General features: G+C 39.1%; 1 protein-coding gene across 4 annotated transcripts in view; it reads right to left on the bottom strand.

The window, feature by feature from the left end:
• Positions 1-21,662, bottom strand: part of gdpd5b (glycerophosphodiester phosphodiesterase domain containing 5b) — a 54,528-nt gene that overhangs the window by 21,711 nt on the left and 11,155 nt on the right. For all 4 annotated transcript variants that reach the window (XR_009394149.1, XM_059331012.1, XM_059331013.1 and 1 more), the window contains exon 2: positions 12,672-12,845. Coding sequence is in view for 3 of the 4 variants with exons in the window: in XM_059331012.1 (XP_059186995.1) it covers positions 12,672-12,788 (117 nt within the window). In the remaining variant the exon portion in view is untranslated. The remainder of the gene's footprint in view (positions 1-12,671; positions 12,846-21,662) is intronic.

A 21,662-nucleotide genomic window follows, 5' to 3' on the forward strand; every position in this document is an offset into this window, starting at 1 on the left:
TGAAATGTTTTAACTTGAGCAAAAAATTTGCATAGCTAAGAATCAGAAATGGAGGAGACAGAGAAAAAAAGGAAAAGTCTTGCAAAAAAAACGTGAGCAGAGCCACAGGATTTATGTTAATTTCTGAAAATATGTATTTGTTACTTGATTCTAGATCGGTTAGACTTTACTATGAGCCAAGTTAGACCTAACATTAGCGTTAGCTGCCTTCCTGACTTAGTAGCACAGTTCGAGTAAGGCAAGACGAAAATTTGCATCCCTTATGTATATTTTTTTATGGAAGGATGGATGGTCGTGAATGTCAAAAAACTAGCGGGCAAACTGCATGACAGCAACATTTACGTCATTTGAACAACACTTTAAGTTCTGATTCTTGCATTTAGGGAAACTAAGCTGAAGTGAACCCTAGAAGGCTTGTGTTGCTATCATGGAGTATATAAACCTTTAACGGGATTCTTTCCATTTCACCCAGCCCTAGGCCAAATATATACACACATTTTAAAAAACAGAAAAGATGTATTGACATTACATCAATATTTGTTTAGTGCCAAAGACATTTAATGATACATAATTGATTAATCAACACAAAAAGGCCATACATCAACTGGTCCCAGCTCCTCAGGTGTGTGGATGTGCAGCTTTTTCTGTTCTATATCACTGTGAATTGAGAGGTTTGGACTAGTGATTGGAAAACGCAAACAATATTAAGATGTCACTTTGAGGTCCAAGACAATGAACTGAGAGAAAAAGAAATACCGATCCATATGACGTCTAGATGTCCTTGAAAAAGCACATGTGTGCATTGTGTGCACTGTTGTGTCAAGATAAAGACATTGGATTCAGCTACCTTAGCACATCAGCTTGAATGCCCCATTGTTGTGTGTGGCGAGGATCAGATTATTATCACCTCAGCCAGCTGATGCGACACACAGGTAAGACAGTCCGCCTGACCTGCTTATATCTGATCTCGTCCACGGTGAGTGGGGTTTTTTTGGGACAAAATCTAAAAAGGTTTTTCCGATGTTAAATATGAAGGTTTTAAATAAAAATACTATCAGAATCCACTGCCTGAAATCATTTTCTTTAAACAGTACAGCATTTAAAGGTCATGTTTTGAGGTCAAGCTTGCTTTAAGAGCTTTTCCATATTTCAACATTCAGACCTGGGGTCAGACTTAAAGTGGAAATAATGATTGTATAAAGATGTATTATTTAATTTCTGGGCACGGTAACAGAGATGTGTTGTACAAAAAAGGGAAAGAGGCCCAAAGGAATGCTGATTCAATCCCCTCTCATATTTGGACATGGCTACTGGAGTCGTTTCAGACTTTATTATGCAAGAAGGTTCTCTTACATCAGATAATGTGGGCACCAGATAGGCTTGGCTGCAACTGTTTGTCTTTGCGGACAGGATACGTCCCTCAAAAGAAAAAGCAATCTTTCTAGAAAAACAATCCTACAATTATTTCCTAAACCCAACCCTGTTTTGACTCTTTGGGTGTTTTTATCTTTATTATTCAAGTGTGTGTGTGTGTGGGGGGGGAGACATTTACCTACATTCAGATATCTTGTAACAAAGAGAAGACAAAATCCATCCAGTAACAGAAAGGCTACTATGGTCTTTGTGGGAGGCAGCTTTGTATGTATTTGACAGACAGCTCTGCTCATTGATGAAAAACAGCAATCCTGGTTCCCAAGGTTCTTAATGACTATCTGGAAACACCTGGGAGATCTGACCTTGCTCCTGAGAGGGGACATTGTTCACCCCCGACCCCCCTTCCCCTCTGGATTATGATGGATGTGATCTGAGACACCCCTGAGAGAACTGTGATGGTGTGGTCAATAAGTTATCTACTAAAGCTCACACTGCTGTATGGGCTTCAATAGAGCAATTATATATCTCTCATGCAAGTGTCCGTCTTTCCTGCTTGATCTCCCATATGATTACTTTCCATACTTAACAAGACTACTTTATTGGAATCATGGACACAATCAAATAATAGTTTTACTCTTACAGTTCCCCGTGTGCTGACTGAACTTGGGAAGTCAGCCTTTTGTTTTATGCCCCTGCGACCTGGAATGATCTTCAACATACACCAAGGATCAATACGCCCATAACATTTTTTTCAATTTCAGAGCTTGATTGCAGACTTTCCCCACAACTGTCTGCAATTGTTTTTGGCTTTGGTTATTTTAAACGGTATTTTACTTGTTTATTTTCCTTGTCTGTTATCTGTATTTTGAATTTGTATTTCTGCACTGTTTGTAAATGTACTCATCGTCACTGTAAATGAGGGAAACCTCAGTGCCTTACCAGTTTAAATAAAGTGTTATATGATTAAAAAAAAAACCCATCCAAATAACAAATGCAACCATACTGTGTTAACAGAAAAGATGTACTACTATTCTAATAATCGATTAATTTTTAAAAGTACTTTTTCATTCTAAAGTACAGGAAATGTTTTTTTCAGTCTCAACTATGGAGATTTTACGGAGATACCATATTAAACTAAATATCTTGATTTAAAAGAGATCACACAAAAAATGAGATGGACATTTTTCACCATTTTATTTTATTTTATATTTAATTCATCATGCATCACATTAAACCGATCTGCTAACTCCGGCGGCTCTTGTTGCAACCAATTTTTCGTAATGGCTTTTTTTTTTTTTTTTACTGGCAACCAGCAACCAGCATTATTTTTTTCACCATTTTCTATCATTTTATAGACAAGCAATGAATAAATTGTAGATCAATCAATAATGACAATAGTTCGATGCAGCCCTACCCATCTAAGGTAGTTATGATTATTTAAAATTAAATGATACATTTTCTGCAAACAATCGTTAAGCTGTGAGAGTGTTTTAAGCGTGAAACAAACTGAGCAGAATAATTGATTTCTCATTTACTTCTATGAGATTTAAGCCTCTTGTTAGGTCTGATGCTCTCTTCCTGTTTGCCAGCTAACTCAGCAGCAGCAGAGTCTGTCCAACCTGACATGACTTGGCCTGCCCTGATGACATCACATTACCATTCTGCATGGCTGGCATTTTATCCAGGAACAGCACCCCATGGCACTGACTGACAGTGCGGTAACAGGAATCCATCAGAACACCACAATCTCTGGGTGTGTTTAAGAGCAGTGCATGCCAACAGTCATTCCTGCTTTGTTCTTTTAATTATTCTGACTAGTGTTGGGCTGTTTGCCCCTGGAGAAATCATGGGGCGACCAAGAGGACGAGTTGTCCTTGGTAGATTCGGACCTATTAAATTAGCTTTAATTCAAATCAAATGATGTGCTTAACAGTAATTAAAAGGGTTATTCAAAAATATTGAGCTACTAAAATACTGAATATTGAAAGACTCTTCAAAGAGCCTTTCTGTAGTTTAATGTAGTCCTGACAGCTGCAGCAGTTAAGATTAAATATATATTTCTTAAATGGTGAACAAATTTGCTTCCTAAACCAGAAGTACAGAAAAAGGATGAGAGAATAAAACCCCACGGCTAAAAACAGAAGGATCAAATGGATTCATTGCAATATGTAAACACTCACATTAGAACCTTAACAGAAGGCAATCCTGAAAATCTCCACTTGCACTTAATGCTATAAACATACAACTCTCATATCTGATAAGGACTTACAGCCCTTTTTAGGTGCTTGCGAGTCGAATCGTGTCTATCCTTTTTTATTAAGGGATTGAACCAAGGTTTTACTCTGGCTGCAAAAAAATAACTGTTACTGTACTGCTAAAAAATACTAAAAATAGCGAAAAAGTGATGCATCATTGCTGACTCACCACCGCGTCAGAGCAAAATTGCATCAGCAATTTCACATCTGGGAAAAGCAGGTGTGGAGACAGAGAAAACTTTGGCCTTTGTTCAGAAATATTTAAAGACTTAAGTGACAGCAGCACAGAATGTTGTAGCAAGTTTAAAAAAGTGAATATGAAGTAATTTTACAGCGTCTGTTTAGAGCCTCCGCAGTGCAATAACAGCCAACATGATATTACCTTTCTGCTTCCCTCAGTGGCTCTCCGCCTGAAGTTTGTGTTTATCTGACTTTTAATAGCTCACAGTAAGCCAGTAGATCACACTCAAAGCAGCCAATAACACATTTAATAAACAGGCTTATTGGATTCTTACTTGTGAACTTTAAAATGTCTCTCTTAATTAGGAGAGGCCTTTTTTAAAAACTTTCCAATTTTCTTGTTGAGCTGATATAATCAGACTGTTTAACTAACATTTCCTCACACGACATTATTACAGATACAAAATAGTCTTTTATAATTATTGCTTTCCACTCTTACACTGCCTAGCATCAGGTCTATTAGAATTAAACATATTACAATTTAGTTAATGCAGTTAAACATGACTGTGGCTAAGATCAGTAAGTCGTTACTTTTAGTTGAAATGTCACTAAACAGAAACTGTGCAGTGACCAATATTTTTCAGTCCTGATAGTAATATGTTGCTCTTGTTGTGTGGTGATTGTTGTTTTGATGTGCCAGATGTTTAGAGTTACCATTCCTATTTACTGCTAATCTAGTTGTTATAATAGATTAGTGCACAGAGATATGTAATAAACTGACTTCTAAATGCTTAACGTTTTAGCAGACTTTCTGGCGCTGTTAAAGTGGTCCTTTGGGACAACCACGATCAGATTAAAACCAGGAAAATGAGGCATGTAACGTGAGGTCGTCATCTGCCCTACTTTCCCCTATAGGAGCAACTGTTAATGATAATGTCAACATGACTGAAGATCTGTGTGCTCTTTCCCATCCCTCCAAGAATGCTTTAATATGTCAAACAGGGTAGACTCAGCTACAATATAGTGTCATATCCATAGGATGGTCATTATTTACCATCAGCAGCTGCTCTGCAGCACAGGTTATACATGCATGGACAAACACGTGCATGCTTACTTAATAAAATACACAAAAGACAGCACGCACGCACGCACGCACGCACGCACGCATGCACGCACAAGAAAATAGCCAGGATGAACCAGAAATGCAATGTTCTTTAGAAGTGGTAGAAAAAAAATACATATATTCACACAGAAACTTGACATTCTGCAGATTCACAAGTCAAGTTGCATACTGTTGTATATAGGTGTGAAATCATACAAACTGTCAAATCTAATGCAGCTACAGTAGCTTTCTGTGCTCAACATGGAGAAAGAACAAAGACCGGCAGCCTGTAAATCACACAGGGAAGCATGCGGATTACTGGTATAATAACTGCACACATGTCTACATGAGAATTGTCTCGTGGAGCTGACACGGAAAATAATTAAAGAGGTTTGTGTCTGTGGTGGTTGCTTCATGAAGGAGGACTACATGTTGAAACTGTCCTTGTATCATGTACAGGATGTCACTAAAGTTCTCTTCATGGACATGACAGGGCAACTTTATAAACATGTTTGTGCCCAGCTGATAATGTGCTGTGATAAAACTCTGGGAACTGCTAACTGAATGTGGGTTACAGTACATATTAACTATATGACAAGATTAGTCATCAGAGAGACAATTGCTAACTTATGTGTTGGCAAACTAAGAGTTCAGGGCTACAACCAATGATTATTTTCATTATCGATTAATGTGCCGATTATTACTCTTCTTAAATCGATTGGTCCATAAAATGTCTGAAAATAGTGAATCATGTCCATCACAGTTCCCTTAAGTCCACGATGATGTCTTTAATTGTCTTGTTTTGTCAGTCTAAAACTCTAAGATATTCAAGTTTAATATGATATAAAATAGAAAAAAGCAGGAAAGCCATTTACATGAAAAATGCCTTTAATAATTAATCAAGTCACAAAATAATAGTGAATGTTTTATGTTGTAGCTGCAGACCAATTTACTATCCGTTTTAATTAATCAGCTATTTCTCTATACAGCTCATAAATGATGAAGTATGCATTTTCATAGCCAACATGAGAACACACAATTAAATGATGCATGCAGTTAGGTATGACAGCTTGACTCGGTATGCTGCTGTCTAACATGCCAACACTGCGGAGAGAAAATATGCTGCTGGATGGCCCTGAGTCAATTTTCTTGTCAAGGATAACTACAGACTGATACAAACAAACACAAGCATGTTGATGTATGTGAATCCAATTGAAAAATCCCACAAATGCAGGAGAAATTCTTTTCAGCTAAAAAAAACTTAGCTGCTATTCTTTTACTGATGGGGCTTCTTTCCCTGTGAGGCACAGCCACAGCCTCACATGCCTCTATCTTCACCGGATTTAACACCTCAGTCCCTTGTCACATTCCTGAGCATATCCAGATAAGTCCCTGGCATTTCACACAGGGTGTGCTCTGCTTTATAATGCAGCCATACCACCAGAGTGATGCACAATGTCAAAGTGTCTGCAAACTACAATATGATAAGACAAACAAATATGTAATGCTGAACTATTTTTTTCTAGCCGTTGTTGCGTAGCGACAATACAAATACAGAAATAACACTGATAATGTATTTTAAAGACAAAAGGTGCTTGTTTTGTGTTCTAATATTTACATTTTATATGTTTTGAACAGGAAATCATGCTGCCATCCCAGCCCAATAATGGTCTGACATGGCTGACTGACACTGTATTGCTTCTCCCTTTTAAAATCCCTTACATCTGCTCTGCTGGGACAGGATCACATTTTTTGTTGAAATATTTGTGGTTTTGTTTAGCTTTTGTGCAAGATCGGTATCCAAACTGAATTTAAGACTAGACCTCTGTAATCACAAAAAGTTTTTTCGCTGACTGGAAGCTTAAGATTACTTTTATAAAGGCCATAAACCAGAATATGTGGCACAAGTCACTTACTGTTTTAAAAACAGGGCTGAACAGCAGGAAGTAAGGAGCTTGGGGATTTTCTAATTATAAAAGATAAAGTAAGTATGCTGTTCAGCAAACACATAAATTATCAGAGCACTTAGGCGTTAACAGCTGGATATTTTAGAGTAAACATAGTTTCTTTCGGTCCCTGGGCGACAGCCTCTTTTATTCTTCTGCAGTGTGTTACCTTTGGAAAGCAACCTTTTATGCTGCTGATACACTTTGTACATACACTGTAATTGGCTGCATTCATCCTTCCCTGGACGCTCACTGAGAATTACCCCCATGGCATGTTGTTACCACTGTGTTACTTCATCGTAGGGATGGCATTAGCGTGTGTTCAGACATAGTGCTTGGAGTTCTGCCAAAAGAGTGATTTTTTTTCTTTTTCCTCATGCTCTCATAGTCCTTTAAATGCCGTTTGGCAAACTCAAAGTGAGCTGTCATATGCCTTTTACTCTAGTGGTTTCTGTTTAACCACTTTTATCTCTGTGGAGGACTTCTGAAGCTCTATTAGGCCCCGTTCACACGAGGACGGTCTCAACAGAAGACGCAAAAGTGGCGTCGCGTCTTCACTTTTTATTCCTCGTTTAGACGAGCATTTTCGGGAGGAAATCTGCGTGCATACGGTGACGCAAAAGTGTGTGAAATTCAATTGTATGCATGCCAGGCAGCATCACTTAAAGCCATAAGAGCATCTTTGGGCACGCAGAAGTTTTCACGCCACACATTTTCATCAGCTACTCCTTCCACAAAGTTCTCCACCATCCACTAGATCTCCCAGGTCTCGTTCACAGCCGTCTGGCTTGCCTCCGACGAATTGCTGCATCCAAAATGTGATAGAGGTAATTACAGATCCTTCTCTGTTCACTAATATTATCTGTACAGATCCTGTACATTTGGTGGAAAGACTCCTGTAAGTTTATTAGAGCTGCCAGAGCAGCTTGAAGGTCCGACGCATGGAAATAATCCCACGTTTGTTTATTTTCCTGTACTGGAGCATGTATGTGACGTAAACACATACGTGACGTGAGCAGATCTGAGCAGAGTTTTTGCATCTTTAAGCCCCCAAAACGCCGTCACCGTCTAAACGAAAGGCACTTCCGATAAAATATTTTGTAGTTTTTACCCGCGAGCGTCCTCGTGTGAACGGGGCCTTAGAGTGACTGTTGAGTTCTTGCTAACCTCCTTGACCAGGGTTAGGGGTTGGGGCTCTTTTTGCTCAGATTGGTTGAATGGTCATCTCTAGAATGAGACTTTGTGGTTCCAAGCTTCTTCCATTTCACAATTATTGAGTGTAGATTGTTGAACTTAAAAGTTGAATAATTTCTGAAGCCACTGTAATGTCTATGATCAAAATGACTACAGTGATTCATGATAATTATTTTTGGATTATTGAGGTGTAATGCTGCAAGTTATAATTATTTTCATTATCGAAAAATCTGATGATTATTTTCTTCGTAAATCTGTTGATCGTTTCGCCAACAAAATGTTAGAATACGGTGAAAAACCTGATCACAATTTCCTTGAGCCCAAGTTTATGTCTTCAGACACCTTTTTTAATCAACCAGTAGTCCAAAAACTAAAGATATTCAGATTAGGATCACATAAGACAAAGACAACACATTAGCTATCACTATACAATAGGTACTGCTGGTCCTAAAAGAGAATTATAACAAGTAAACTGTTAATTTTCTGTCAACTGACAATTAGTCAACTAATTGCTTCAGCTCTATAGCGAGGTACACAACATATAGGAATGTAGTGAAAAATAGTGTAGTGAAAATGTGCTACGAACAAACTTGTTTCGCTTTCTGTGATGCATCTTTGTATTCAAGTCGCATCCTACAAATTCATTTCATCAAATAAAATGGATTAACAGGTTAAATAACCAAATAAAACTTTGTCACTATACATGCCTGGCTATACGTGTCAGTCATCAGTGAAAAGATAAATGCTTCCCATTAAACACTGATAATGAAAATGTTCTGAAACAAAACATTGACTAACAATACTAAGATTACAGAAGAATAGAGTTAAAATATACCCTAGAAAGGACGGGACTTATGAAGAAAGGGAGTCCAGCTGAAGAATGTGACCTAGGAAAATGGCAAAAGGCTTATATGTTGAAATAATTAACTATGACTTCTTCAGTAGCTCCTATACGTGTACTGTATGCATTGTCCTTGACAAGCCAAAATCATCCAGTCACCCATCTAACCCTCAGCCTCATTATTGAGTCACCTCACATCTGATTTATTGAAGCTTGTGACCTTTTAGCCGGAAAGCTTCAGGGACGAGTAGACAAGTATGTGATCAAGCACACAGAATGCAGGAAAAAATGAGCTGAATGTCTATGAGAAATTAATACAAGTCACCGACCCCAAAGCTGAAATTATACAAAAAACGACAAAAGATGCAAGAAAAAGGGAACAACTAAATATCAATATGTCACTTTGTGAAGTGTCAAATATTCCACAGGCCAGAGCTAATGAAGAGCACACGATCACTGACAAATGAAGGCAGAGCAGCTTTGCTTCTATTTTTGAAGCCATTGTGTGAGTGAATGGTAAAGACTGGCTAAATGGAAATACTTTCAATTATTACTGAGAGGCCAGATCAGCTTGCACTGCGTGACGTGGGCTGTCTTCCTACAAAGCACCTTGAACACAGACAGAATCAACTTCACTGAGACAGCCAGTCAACCTGATGGCTCATTACAGCCAACACAGATGAAAAAGGGGAGAAATGGCATGATCCACTTGTGGATTATGAATGAGTCTACAGTTGTTTCAACATGAGATTGTCAGTTCTCACGCTTCTGTGATTCGCTCAGGTCCAGTTACATGTATCCGATACCTGTTCTTGATTGGTCACAGTTTGTTTACTGGGATCGTTAAAGATTTAGTCTTATGACATCACCTTGACCTGTGAGGAAGCACCCTCAATGGAAATGACAGCCCTCTGCCCCAAACTTTAAATCAATACAAATCAGTGTTTTCCCTTAGTTTTGGAAAGACTCAGGTGCATGTAATTGATGGGGGTCCTTTGACATTTTTAATCTTACAAAAATATGCAATTTTGGGGCAATATTATTAACATATCTGCATACAAAATAAATGGAAAAGCTAGAACAGATTATGAAGAAACATCTAAAGGGCTTGTAGATAAAATAAATAATAAAAACACTTGCCAAAGACAACCACTAGGGACCAACTACAATCATTACATCTGGAAAAGTCATTTCTGCACCTAAGCCTTATTAATAAACAGCCAATTACACACCTCTATTCTTCATTATTATTGACAGCACTAAGACAAAGCTGTACTCCTAGTAGTTGTCTACTTTTACAATTATAGAAGGCATCATTTTGGCTCAATCACTCCTTATGGATAAGTTGAAGGGAAAATATCCACTGCCTGCATCATCAGAGTGGAAATTGCCTGCAGCCTGCATGTGCCTGACTGTGTGCTTCTTACACTGGGATCAAGACAAACACTATCCACCACCACACGGTCAAAACAAAGGATGAGCACCATGCACAAAGAATGCTGACTCTGCATTATCACTTGGACTGAAAGACAACCACTTGCAAGAGGAAACAGAGCTACACGGTGTCCCGTTTCCTGCAAACAGGAGGAGGGGGGGGGGAGATCTATATTTCTTTATTTAGTTCTGCAATGCTTTTTATATGATCCGAGGGCTATCAAAATATAACCACCAATCCCTACTTATGTTATTTGTATCTATCTAATGTAGGTTTAATACACACCCCATATCTTCTTTGGCATCTGTGTGCTGAGTGACATGAATCTATTGTCTGTGTCCTAGGTTTCTGTGTGTCTGCAGTATGGTATGTGGGCATAAATAAATTATCCAACCTAGTGTCTGAGTACACACATGGGTGTGTGCTGTGTGTTTTGAGTTTGCTGCAGCAACATAACCTGTGTGTTCCTCCTAAATACAGAATAGAGATAAAAAAAAAAAGGAAAGGTCAGGACAAATAGGCTGTTATAGTTGTCCTGACATGTGCCTAATATTAGAAACAAGCTCTGCAGTATTTTGGGGTTGGGAGTTACATGTGAAGGTCCTGCGTGGACACAAGATTTTATCAAGCTACAAATGTATTAAAATTTTTGAAACATTGATTATTTTGGCATAATTAAGAATTTGACCTTAAAGTGTAAAGGCATACATTTGAAAGTTAAAAAATACAACATTCACTGTCTCAAAACTACCAGTCTATCGTTGTGTTTCCATTAAAGTTGAAGCAAATTTTGAGGAAAGAATCTGAAATGTTGCATTAAAGAAAATGTGAAATTACGGATGTTTCGATCAACAGGTGTAAAGCGAATAAACAAAGCTGCATAAACATACTTTGGTCAGAAGATGGCAGTGTGATGTATCGCTGTAGGCTAATCTGTCAGTAAACAGTAGAAGAAATGGAGAAAAAAAAACAACAAAAAAGAGGTCGCTAATCGCACAACTTTGGCCACCTACAGGAGAAAATACAGAGTCTTCAGGAATTGGATTCAATTGGGCAACTTACAATTGAACTTATTAAGAGAGTGTTTCTATCTCCTGTTAAAAGCATTAACTATTTTCCGAAAAACACAAAAACACCTCAAGTGATCGTAAAAACTTTTATGTGCATTTTCAAAAGTTTTATCAAATTTTGGTGTTTCCATCAAGCTCTCATCAAGAAATTAATTGATGGAAACCACTAATGATAAATATGACTTAAATACAGATGCAGTTAACAGCCAGGCTCGTGGCTCTGTACCAAACCCAGGTGCAGTCAAAAAACATTTGATGGATAATATTCACAGCAAAATCTGATTAAAACTACTAAAAAAAATTTCAGAGCACAAGAGATGACAGACTACTGAACACAGTGGAGTATTGTAATGTCACATGAACCTCTATGGGGGAAGCTCAAGGTCACTGAAAGGGGGATAAGCCAGCAAGGACATATTTAGTCAAAGATAATTGTTCACTGTAAATCAATGTTGAGAGACAGAGGTATCTGGGGACCATGGGATGTAAGCGCACACAGCTCTGGATGCCAAACACACACAGCTCTATGCGTTTGCTTTTCCTACACTCAGCAGCAGAATTCATTGTATAATTTCCCACCTCCTACACAGCCATCTTGTTATTCAGAGCTGTGAAAAGACTCACATTAATGTAACAGCTACAACAATTACTTAAAATTCAGCAGCCAAACATCAAGAAGGGGAAGGCCATCATTTCTTATACACACATTTTTGTCCAAATGTAGGTGGTAGGTCACTGGAGCTTTAGAAAAGAGCCGAGAAAAACAGCACCAGCTCAGTAAAATTTATACAAATTGAAAAAAAGCTGAACATTTATATAATTCTATATCGATGTTTTAGGACGGTTCAGGTCATTGCAATGACCTTGAGAAGATAAATTACACAGAATGATATGATCAGATTTCATTCACTATCAATCTAATGTGAGCACATGTGTACATGAGTGTGGATGCAGCTCATAATCATCTTGTTAGATAATCAATAACAGCAAGGGCAGCCTCGGCTCTATTCTCTACTACTTTCCTAACTAGTGTTGCTTTGACATTCCTATGTACAAATGAAGAAAAAAAAGGTTATCTTTAATCTCCTAAATGTGAAGCTTGAGTGAATCCGTAACATAACACAGCAAATGTCACTCTAGTGCATTAACTGATTGGCATACATCTTTCTTGCGCTGTTTGCAATATGTGATATGTTCTCCAGTCAGATTTACAGCAGGTCTGATTTGTAGATCACCCACAAAAAGAGCCCCCCCCCCCCCCCCCCCCCCCTCACCTTGGTGGTGTCATCATGGGAACGTTGATAGCGTTTCCAGCGGCAACCGTAGATCCCAGTGATACATGACAAACACAGCTGGCGCTCATAGACCTGGAGGGGTTGGTGTTTCACCATGCTCCTGCAGTCAGTCCTGCTCCCAGAGCTCTAACATCCCACTGACTACGAAGTATCCTGTGGAAAAAAAATGTAAAAAACATCAAATGTCACCATTAATGTTGCCGCAAAGAACATGATTACAAAAAGAAGAAGCCAAAACTGAGTAATCAATTGAACAGTTACTAGACTAGCATGTCTGGCACTTGATAAAAACACATGCTGACCTGAAAAGCACCATCCTTTGATTCAAAGCCAAGCCTAAAATTAAGACCTTGTTTCCCAGCTCCTGTTTCCAATGACAACTGAGACTGCTAGGAGCTTTCATCAATATGATCCAAGGAAATTAAAAAAAGAAAGAAAATTAAATTGAAAAAGGGCTTGGTGAGCCCACCATCTATTGAATATCACATTAAATTACAGTGACCATGAATATATCTCAGTCGCAACGTATCTGGGTCAAAAGACAGCATGCAGGCCCCGTCTCTCCCTTTTATGTCAAGCCCAGAACAAAAAGCCAGGCAAAGAAAAGGCCAACGTGTGTAACCAGGATGTAGAGTTACAGTGCCCTTTTTAGGAAAACCCTTCAATTTACAGTACAGAAATGGATTCCTGTTAACCTACAGGCAGGACAACATTTCTGTTTTGACATCTCAACACTTCTGTGAACCTAAATAGCGCGACGAGCCCTCTCAACGTGGAGGAGCAGCAGAGCACAACACTTTGGGAAATAAACCCAACACCCCTTACATGCCTGTCTAACGTGGTGTCAATGTCCATGGTGGGAAGTGCCAGGCTGCGTTGGCTGTGACTAATCAGAGTTTGAACTCTCCCATTGAGCTGCTGCTGATTCAGCACTGACAGAGACTCTGCAATCAGCTATAATAACAATAATGATATTACAGCAGTGCTGGCTGTTATCACAAGTTTACCTCACTCTCCCGGGACATGATGGAGCTCAGTTGTGCTGTCTCAGATCAATCTGGAGGTTAAAAAGTGCATCATGGTGATATTGAAAGCATAAATAAACCATGCATAATTAATAGCATCTCTCTGGTGATGAGTCAAACAAACATGCTTATGAGCATATGCACACACAAACACATGGTTCCCCGGAGCGTTCTGGCTGGTGATATCCTTCTTTCCTTGCAGTTTGTGAAGCACAGCTCACATACGGCTAAGTCACATCTGATGTTTCAGAGCGTTTCTGCATGTTAAGTACACTCTTCCTGCTGTAATCAGGCTGTCTCAGACTCTGGGCAGCTGCTCATTAGCATCTGCTGCAGTGGCCATGTTTCCTGTTATTAGTAAGACTGCTCTGGAGAGGGCGGGACCTGACCCGGGGGTATAATGAACCTGGCCCACCCCAGCAGGACCACAAAGGTCTTGCCAGGCAATGCGGCTCTATGCCTTGAAATGGAAAGTGTTAATCAACCACATACCGCGGCTGCTATTACAAATCTTTTGCAAAATAAAAAACAAAGCTACCAAGCCGAGTGCTGACAATGGGAATCAGACCCCTGGCGTTGACAGGGTTAATGTTGTGCTTTACCCGCTGACTGATACATTACAAAACCAGGCATGGGCCAGATGAATGCAGAGAATGATTTTTTTTCTCCACCAGTCACACACAATATGAGCCAATTTGTTATCAATAATCTTACTTGGAGTCTGCACTACTGTGGCCTCCTGAAGCCGTCATGCAGCCAACCAGGGATCAGAACTTGATCAGATCAGGAACTGCCCGACTGCTGGCATAGCAATTATGCTTGTCAGATGCTTCTTTGGCATTAATCATGTCTGTTGGATGGATGGAGACCACAGCTTTGTAAGCACAGTGTGAGCTCAAGTCCTCAACTCAAACAGAACACTTCGACTGGTCTGACATGTCTGTTCATGACAAGAAACAGAAATTAAATTTAAAAGCACACAGACAAGGATTTTACTTAACAAAAAGGGACAAGTGTATCTTTTGTTCACTAATTTTAACTTGGAAGAGATGTTCTGTCAAACCTGCCTTTTGCCAAATTATAGTTATTTTATATTTGAGGGACAGCTTAGCAAGCTGTAGCAAGTGTGTTAGTGTGTGTGTGTGTGTGTGTGTATGTGTTTTAGAAAGGCTGAGATTCTAGAACTACACAAATCAGTTAAAGTTCAAAGAGACTTAAAAAAGCTCATGTATTTACAGTTTATGACCCATTTGATTCCCCTCACAATTCCTTTAAAATACATTAAAACTATTTTTTTTGTCCAATTAGTGGTAAGGAACCAATTTAAACAAAACATATATAAAAATCGTTTCAATTTTTCATTCATTCAGCATATGAGCAACGGTAGATATACTAGGGAGAACACTGAAAATTAAAATAAATCAATTTAAAAAATAAGCATGAAGAATTTTTCAAAAATGTCATGCATCATGCACACACAAATACCAAAAAACATGTTAATTGGATTCAATTATTTAATATTAATATCAATATTATTAAACCTGAACATCACTGAGGGTTGTCTGTGATCAACGGCTCCAAAGGGAATGTGTCTGGGCCTGCCGACCAAGCCTTTAAAACTGAAAAACAATCGCGCAGCTGACAGTAAAGCTCTATTGGTGTGTTCATCAGGGCAAAGTAACCACCACTTTCTGCACGTCATGTTGCCACTTGTTGACAAATTATAACGTTCAAACCTGTATCCACAGCGATGCCTCCATGTTGTTACCGAGAAGTGGCTCACGCGATTTATGTCGCAACAAGTTTTCCCTCTTAAATCTTCCACTCATGCCGGTGTCGCAGCAAATTGTATCCTCAAAGTCAAAAATATCACACATCACTGCTGCTTCAATTGAGCTGAACATCAAAACGCCCTTTAATTCCAACTACTGGATGTGGAATATTATCATAATTAGGCAGAGCAGCACTGAGGGCACAGATTTGTCACCTTGAGATGGCAGGCTCATCCATTTTTTATGTAGTAGTTAATAAGCCCCAACCCTCATCCAAGCTGTATAAAGACAGGAGGAAAAGCGCTGCAATTAATCCCTTTATCAGGATGATGTCGTACCTGAATCTCGTCAGCAAAATACAACCCAGCAGAGACAATTAAATATTGAATAAACTGCAATGAATTGGCAGGGCTTGAATTAAAGCAGTAATGTTTTTTTTTAATTTTAATCTGAGAAAGAAATTCATCCAAGACTCTGCACTTTGACATATTTTACCAACATGGATGTAACACCTCAGACCGCAGTTGGTGCAGAAGCGTGACCACCATGAAGCTGCACTGTCACAGTGACTGACTGTGTCACAGAAACAACAACAGAGGCACAAAAGCTGAGAAAAACACCCCCTTTCTTGTGCTTGGTTTCACATCACACTTTCTAATAAATACATCTTCTTTGCCAAGCCTTTAACCACCATTTCAGATCCCGTCAGCTTACAGAGGCTGAAACAGATTTAACAGGTGAAATCAACAAGTGATCAAATCTTTGCACCGCAGGAGAAGCAGCTTTTGGAACACTCGTGTGTCTGTCACAAGTTGTCTGAACGAGCAGAGCAAATGAGGGGTTGTATGACAAAAAAAAACCCTAAACGGCTGTTGTCATCCCCTTTTCTGCTGCCTCATTTCCTTCAATCAAAGGCACAGCGAGGAAAAACAGTCTGCAGGGGAGGAAATGCTTCAGCAGTTTCCCAGCAGAAAACAGCATCTTCTCCTGACCAGGGAACTGAGGGAGAGGCCAAGCAGCGGAGAGCTAAAAAACAGTATAGTTCACCTAAAAAGTCATGTTTTCTAAACCAGCAACTAGCCGTGTTTCCATTAAAGTCGAAGCAAATTTTTAAGCAAAATTTTGAAATGTTCCATTGAAGAAAATGCGTATTAGGGACATTTCCATCAACTGGTTTAGAGCGAATAAACAAAGCTGCATAAACACACTTTGGTCAGAAGATGGTGCTCTAGTGTATTGCTGTAGGCTAATCTGTCAGTAAACAGTAGAAGTTGTCCACACACAAAAAAAATGTCTTCAGGAATTGGATTAAATCGAGCAACTTATAATTGTTCTTTCATGTCAGTTCGTCTTGACCGGCAGTTGAAACAGCAGATCACTCATGTGAATTAAATGTTCGCTAAGTCAGAACTTATTCGGAAAAAGTGTTTCCATCTCCTTTTTAGCACATTAACTAAGACAAAAACCAGCTCAAGGGAGTGTAAAAACTATGCACATTTTTGAAAGTTTTACATCAAGCTTTTCTCATGCAAATCTTTAAAATGCCAATAGAAATTAATTAATGGAAAGACTACTAATGTGACTCAAAACAGTGTGGACAAATTGATAATACCTGTTCAATGTGTTTTTTTTTACTAATGCTTTTGGCTTTATACTAATGTTAAATTACTGCAGCCTATAAGCATATTTTACACCACTCAGAGTAAGGTGTTGTTTACATTAGAATTGAACCAACAACTGCAGCTGGTCTCAGACAGGTGACAGCTTCACAAGGTAAATGTTTACTGTAGCCACTGTCAGCTGGTCAACAGAACAATAAACAGTAAGCAGCTGCAGATTGAATTCCCCCTTCTCCAAAATGTGTCATCTTGCCCAGGTCTAGACCTTTGAATGCAGCCACTCTAAGTTATGATTTATCTGGCGTCATGACAAGAAACAGCGGTTCCCCAGTTAAAAAGTCAAGACCGTTGCCAGTTGTCAAGATGTGTCCCGGAACCAAGAAGTCGTAATAACAATGGTGACCCCTATAGACAAGATAGATGTTGCTATTGAGGCTGTCGTGTCTTCTGGCGTGTCTTCTCAATATCACCCGATAATGTAGTTTTTTTTTTTACTGCACTCTGCTTCACTCTGAAAACTCTAGCAAAACCAGTATGTTCGGCATAAGTCTGCAGCAGTGTCAACTTAAGTGATGTTAGATTCAGGTGGATAGATTGGTCTCCAGTGATGTGGCTTGGGAAAATGGTGTGCGTTAGAGTGACAATTTGGTCTGATATTAGGCTATCTATAATCAATGTCTGATCAATAATTTTCAATGCAGGTCAGGAAAAAAAGCGCATTTAAATCATCGTCTTGTACTTCAGGGAATCTTAGAACATCCACACAAAGGTAAAACTGCATGATGAAACAGACTTTTCCAAGACACGACACTCTTTTTTTTTTTTTTTTTTTTTTTTTTTTTTGGGCATTTTTACTGCTTTATTTGATAGAGACAGATAGAAAGGGGGAGACAGAGGGGAAGACATGCAGCAAAGGGACCTCAGGCCGGATTCGAACCCGGGTCCGCTGCAGCAAGCACACGGCCATGTGGTAAGCGCTCTACCAGTGTGAGCCACCGGGACGCCCCTGAACCAGGTCACTTTTGACAGCCAAAGAACAGTCTCTCGGCCAAGAAAACTGGTTAAAGAGCGGCACCAACTCTTGTCCACTTATGCCAAGGGCTAGGGCCAGGATTATTGTGACAAACAAGAGCAACTAAACTGTGCATCATTCAATTTAATTGATTTGTTTAACTGCAAGGCGATTGCTACAGGCTTGCATTAGCAGGCTAACATTAGCTTACAACAAAGGCTAAAAGCAACATCTTACGCATTCAAGACAAGCAGAACAAATGTGTTGTACCAGTCGTGTTAGGATGCCAATGTAGGCTCGCAAAGCCAGGAGCAACATTTGTAAAGAGGTGATGTACTCATAATAACACATTTTTGTTATTATGCTTGCACAGAGCGGAGACGTAAGCAGACAGTGACGTAATGACGTGGTTTTCAAACCTGTGGAAAAGCAAACAGGTTCTGAGAAGGTTCGCAAGTTGAACTAACTGAACCAGCACCAGCCCAGCAAAAGAAGTAGGTTCACATTGGTTGTAAAGGAGTGTAAGTGTCAATGTAAAAAATGGAATCAGAGCTATGAACTGTGAATGCCTTGGTCATTGTAGTAAATATCTATATAAAAAATGTATACACACAAATATCTACCTGCATTACAAGAAATCTGTTCATTCTTCTGCCAATTGGCCTCCACTTTACTCTTTCCCTGATCCCTGTCGTGTTTGAATGATCTGAATTTCTTATTGAGTTGTGCAATGGACACCAAGTAATGAAGCACCATGGAGCCTTGGCTAAACTATGCCGAATCAGAAGATGCCAGTGACGTTGCGGATTAGTGACACATGGGTGATAAAGCCCATTATAACAAGCAATGAGAGAGTCATTACATCAGAGCAGTTAAAGCTGGCTCAGCACTGAATGTTGAGTGCTCGAGCTGTAGAAAATTTACAGAGTCTTGGCAACATTTGCAATAAAGTCATGAAGGATCCATTGCCTTCTACCGAATACTCTTGGTACCATTTTCTCAGGTTCCCACCTCTTCTTCCTTTTAGCTGAACAAATCAGTGTTTAGAACAGTAAATGTATACACTTGAATGAATGAACTATGAATTTCAGTCATTATTGTGTTGTATCCATAGCTAATCTAAGATTTTGTATCTTAGGTTTGAGTATAAAATATTTGTTTGCTGTATAAGATAACAAATCTCTCATCAAATCCTAAAAACGGCGGATTTTCTCTTGATCAACCTGAAAAGCTACAGTTAAATAAGAATGGCTCATCAGCTTTATAAACACAGGTGAGCACAGATAATAAAGAGAGACAAACACTATGCAGTAAAGCTTCTCGCTACTTTATTTAATTCCTGTTTCCATGTAACAAGGTGAGTTTCCTGGGAAACCAAAAATCTGAAAGCATGTTCTAACTGGCCAAGTGTAGACTGCATAGTGTTTATGAGTGTATGCATTTACAAAAATAACTCCTAAAGAGCAAGGGTAAATTATGGTCACTAAATCATTCTGTTAAATCAGGGCTATTCATAAAGGAGAGCTGTAGAGAAGGAGGAAAAGAGGACATGTAAGACTAGACTGCAGAGCTTACATTAAATCCTAGCAGGAGAGTTGCAGCACTAAATTAATATCTTGCTCACAATGTAACCACACATTTCAAAGGCAATCATGCAGCGAGCTCCATAAAAACAAAAGGAACGACTTGTGTCCACCATGTCAATTAGCTTTTTCACACTAAATGACTTCTGAGGACCTCAAAACATAAATTTAAGTTTCTTCCTCCTGTATTATCAAACTAATAATCACACAATAAAGCTGTACCCACCCCCTAAAAGAAGGATTCAACTCAAAAACAGCAACCCAAATCACTTAGTATCTAAGTGCATATAGTAACTGTGAGGAAATTAGAAGTTTCTCCTGATAAAAACATCTCACACTAACACTCTTTGACTAGATGGGATACAACATTACAAGATTAACTTTGCAGGAATACAAAATCCTGCATGTTTTGGTTCAGGCACCACCACGCCCGGCAGTGTTTGCCCACTTGCTAAACAAAACATTTTGCCTGAGGTTGGGGAAAAAAAGAGAAATTTCTCTACGACTTTACATTCTGTTGGAAAACATAACAGGCTTTCTCCTTGACATTTTGAGGAACGCTTGACCAAGTAACATAATGTTAGTCAAACAAGTAAATGCTAACTAGGCCTTCCAAATGAGGTTGCAAGCTCATGAAAGGACAACATGGTCTTAAGGTATAGCATGCAATATATTAGCAAGGCAGTGCAAATAAAGCTTTTTCAATTAGCGCTGCAATCTCTTAATTCCAATTCAAGTAAAAAGCCTCTGCATTACCAACACAAACACATTTTGGCATGTTTCCATCTAATCCAGAATGCAACCATAAATATAATCAGCTCAACTCAAGTTATCAACATAATTCTGACCAAAACCTTAAATCACTCCCATGAGTCAGTTTGGTGGAGGGCAGAGAATTAATGGCCACAGCCTCGGGCCCACAGCTCCTGTTGATCCCGAGTCTGACATTATGTTCCACCACAAACCACTCTCAAATAATCCAGTCAGCTGTGCCAGTTAGTGACAACTATTGCACATGAGAGGAGAGCTGATTTGTGACAGTGATAAAAACATCAACTTTCCCAAGACCGTCAGTCACAGGTCCACAGGGTGAGATTTAAAGTTTTCCAGCAAAGTTTGATTTGAATCATGTACTCACCCTGTCTGGAGTTCAAATTAACTGTGCGCTTTGGGAGATAAATGACTGCTCTATGGTGGAATCAATCCACACCATTGATCCCACTTTATGAGCACTGCCAAGGGTTGCACCTACAAACAGACAGGTGATACAATTTGCAGCCTGTTCTTGAACATTATTGGAAGATGAAGGTAGGGATACTGATCAGGGAGCTGCAGGTAAGCACAAAGCGATTTAATAAGCACTGACGACGCAGAATCGAGTGCAAGAAGTTTGCTCTGGTGTTAGGAAAGGTTGATGTCAGGAAAATGATAACCCTAACCCGAGGTCTTTTCTTTCCACACTGGATGAAAGATCTTTTTGTGTGTAGGTATTTCCTAATTTCAATCACTAATAGCTGGATTTGAGAAATTGATCACAAATTACATGACAATATGTCTTATTTGCCTATGCAATTTATACTTTACTGTATTTACTTTTATGCACAAAAATATTAAGTCAGACCCACAGGTGGCTGTAGTTGGTGTGTAAAGTGCGTCTTTTAAAACAGCAGACTCAAGGTATTATGAGGCGACATCTCTGTGGGTCTTTGTCAGCCCACCTCTACTTCTTTGAAGTCAGTTTGGTGACCTTAAGAATATTCCTTGACATATTACTTAAGAATATTCATGAGCATGAAAGCAGTTTCATTTCCAAGCATACAAGACCTGAGGCTCGTTGAATATTCAGTAACATCAATGTTCAAGTTTCTCTACCTCTCTCAAGCTTATGACATCAAGGTGAAAAAAGTATTCAGCACATAGTTGTTGAGAGGTGCTGGTGCCAGAACATTCTGGTCGGAC

Source organism: Centropristis striata, chromosome 4 (assembly GCF_030273125.1).
Source record: "Centropristis striata isolate RG_2023a ecotype Rhode Island chromosome 4, C.striata_1.0, whole genome shotgun sequence".
Lineage (NCBI taxonomy): Eukaryota > Metazoa > Chordata > Actinopteri > Perciformes > Serranidae > Centropristis > Centropristis striata.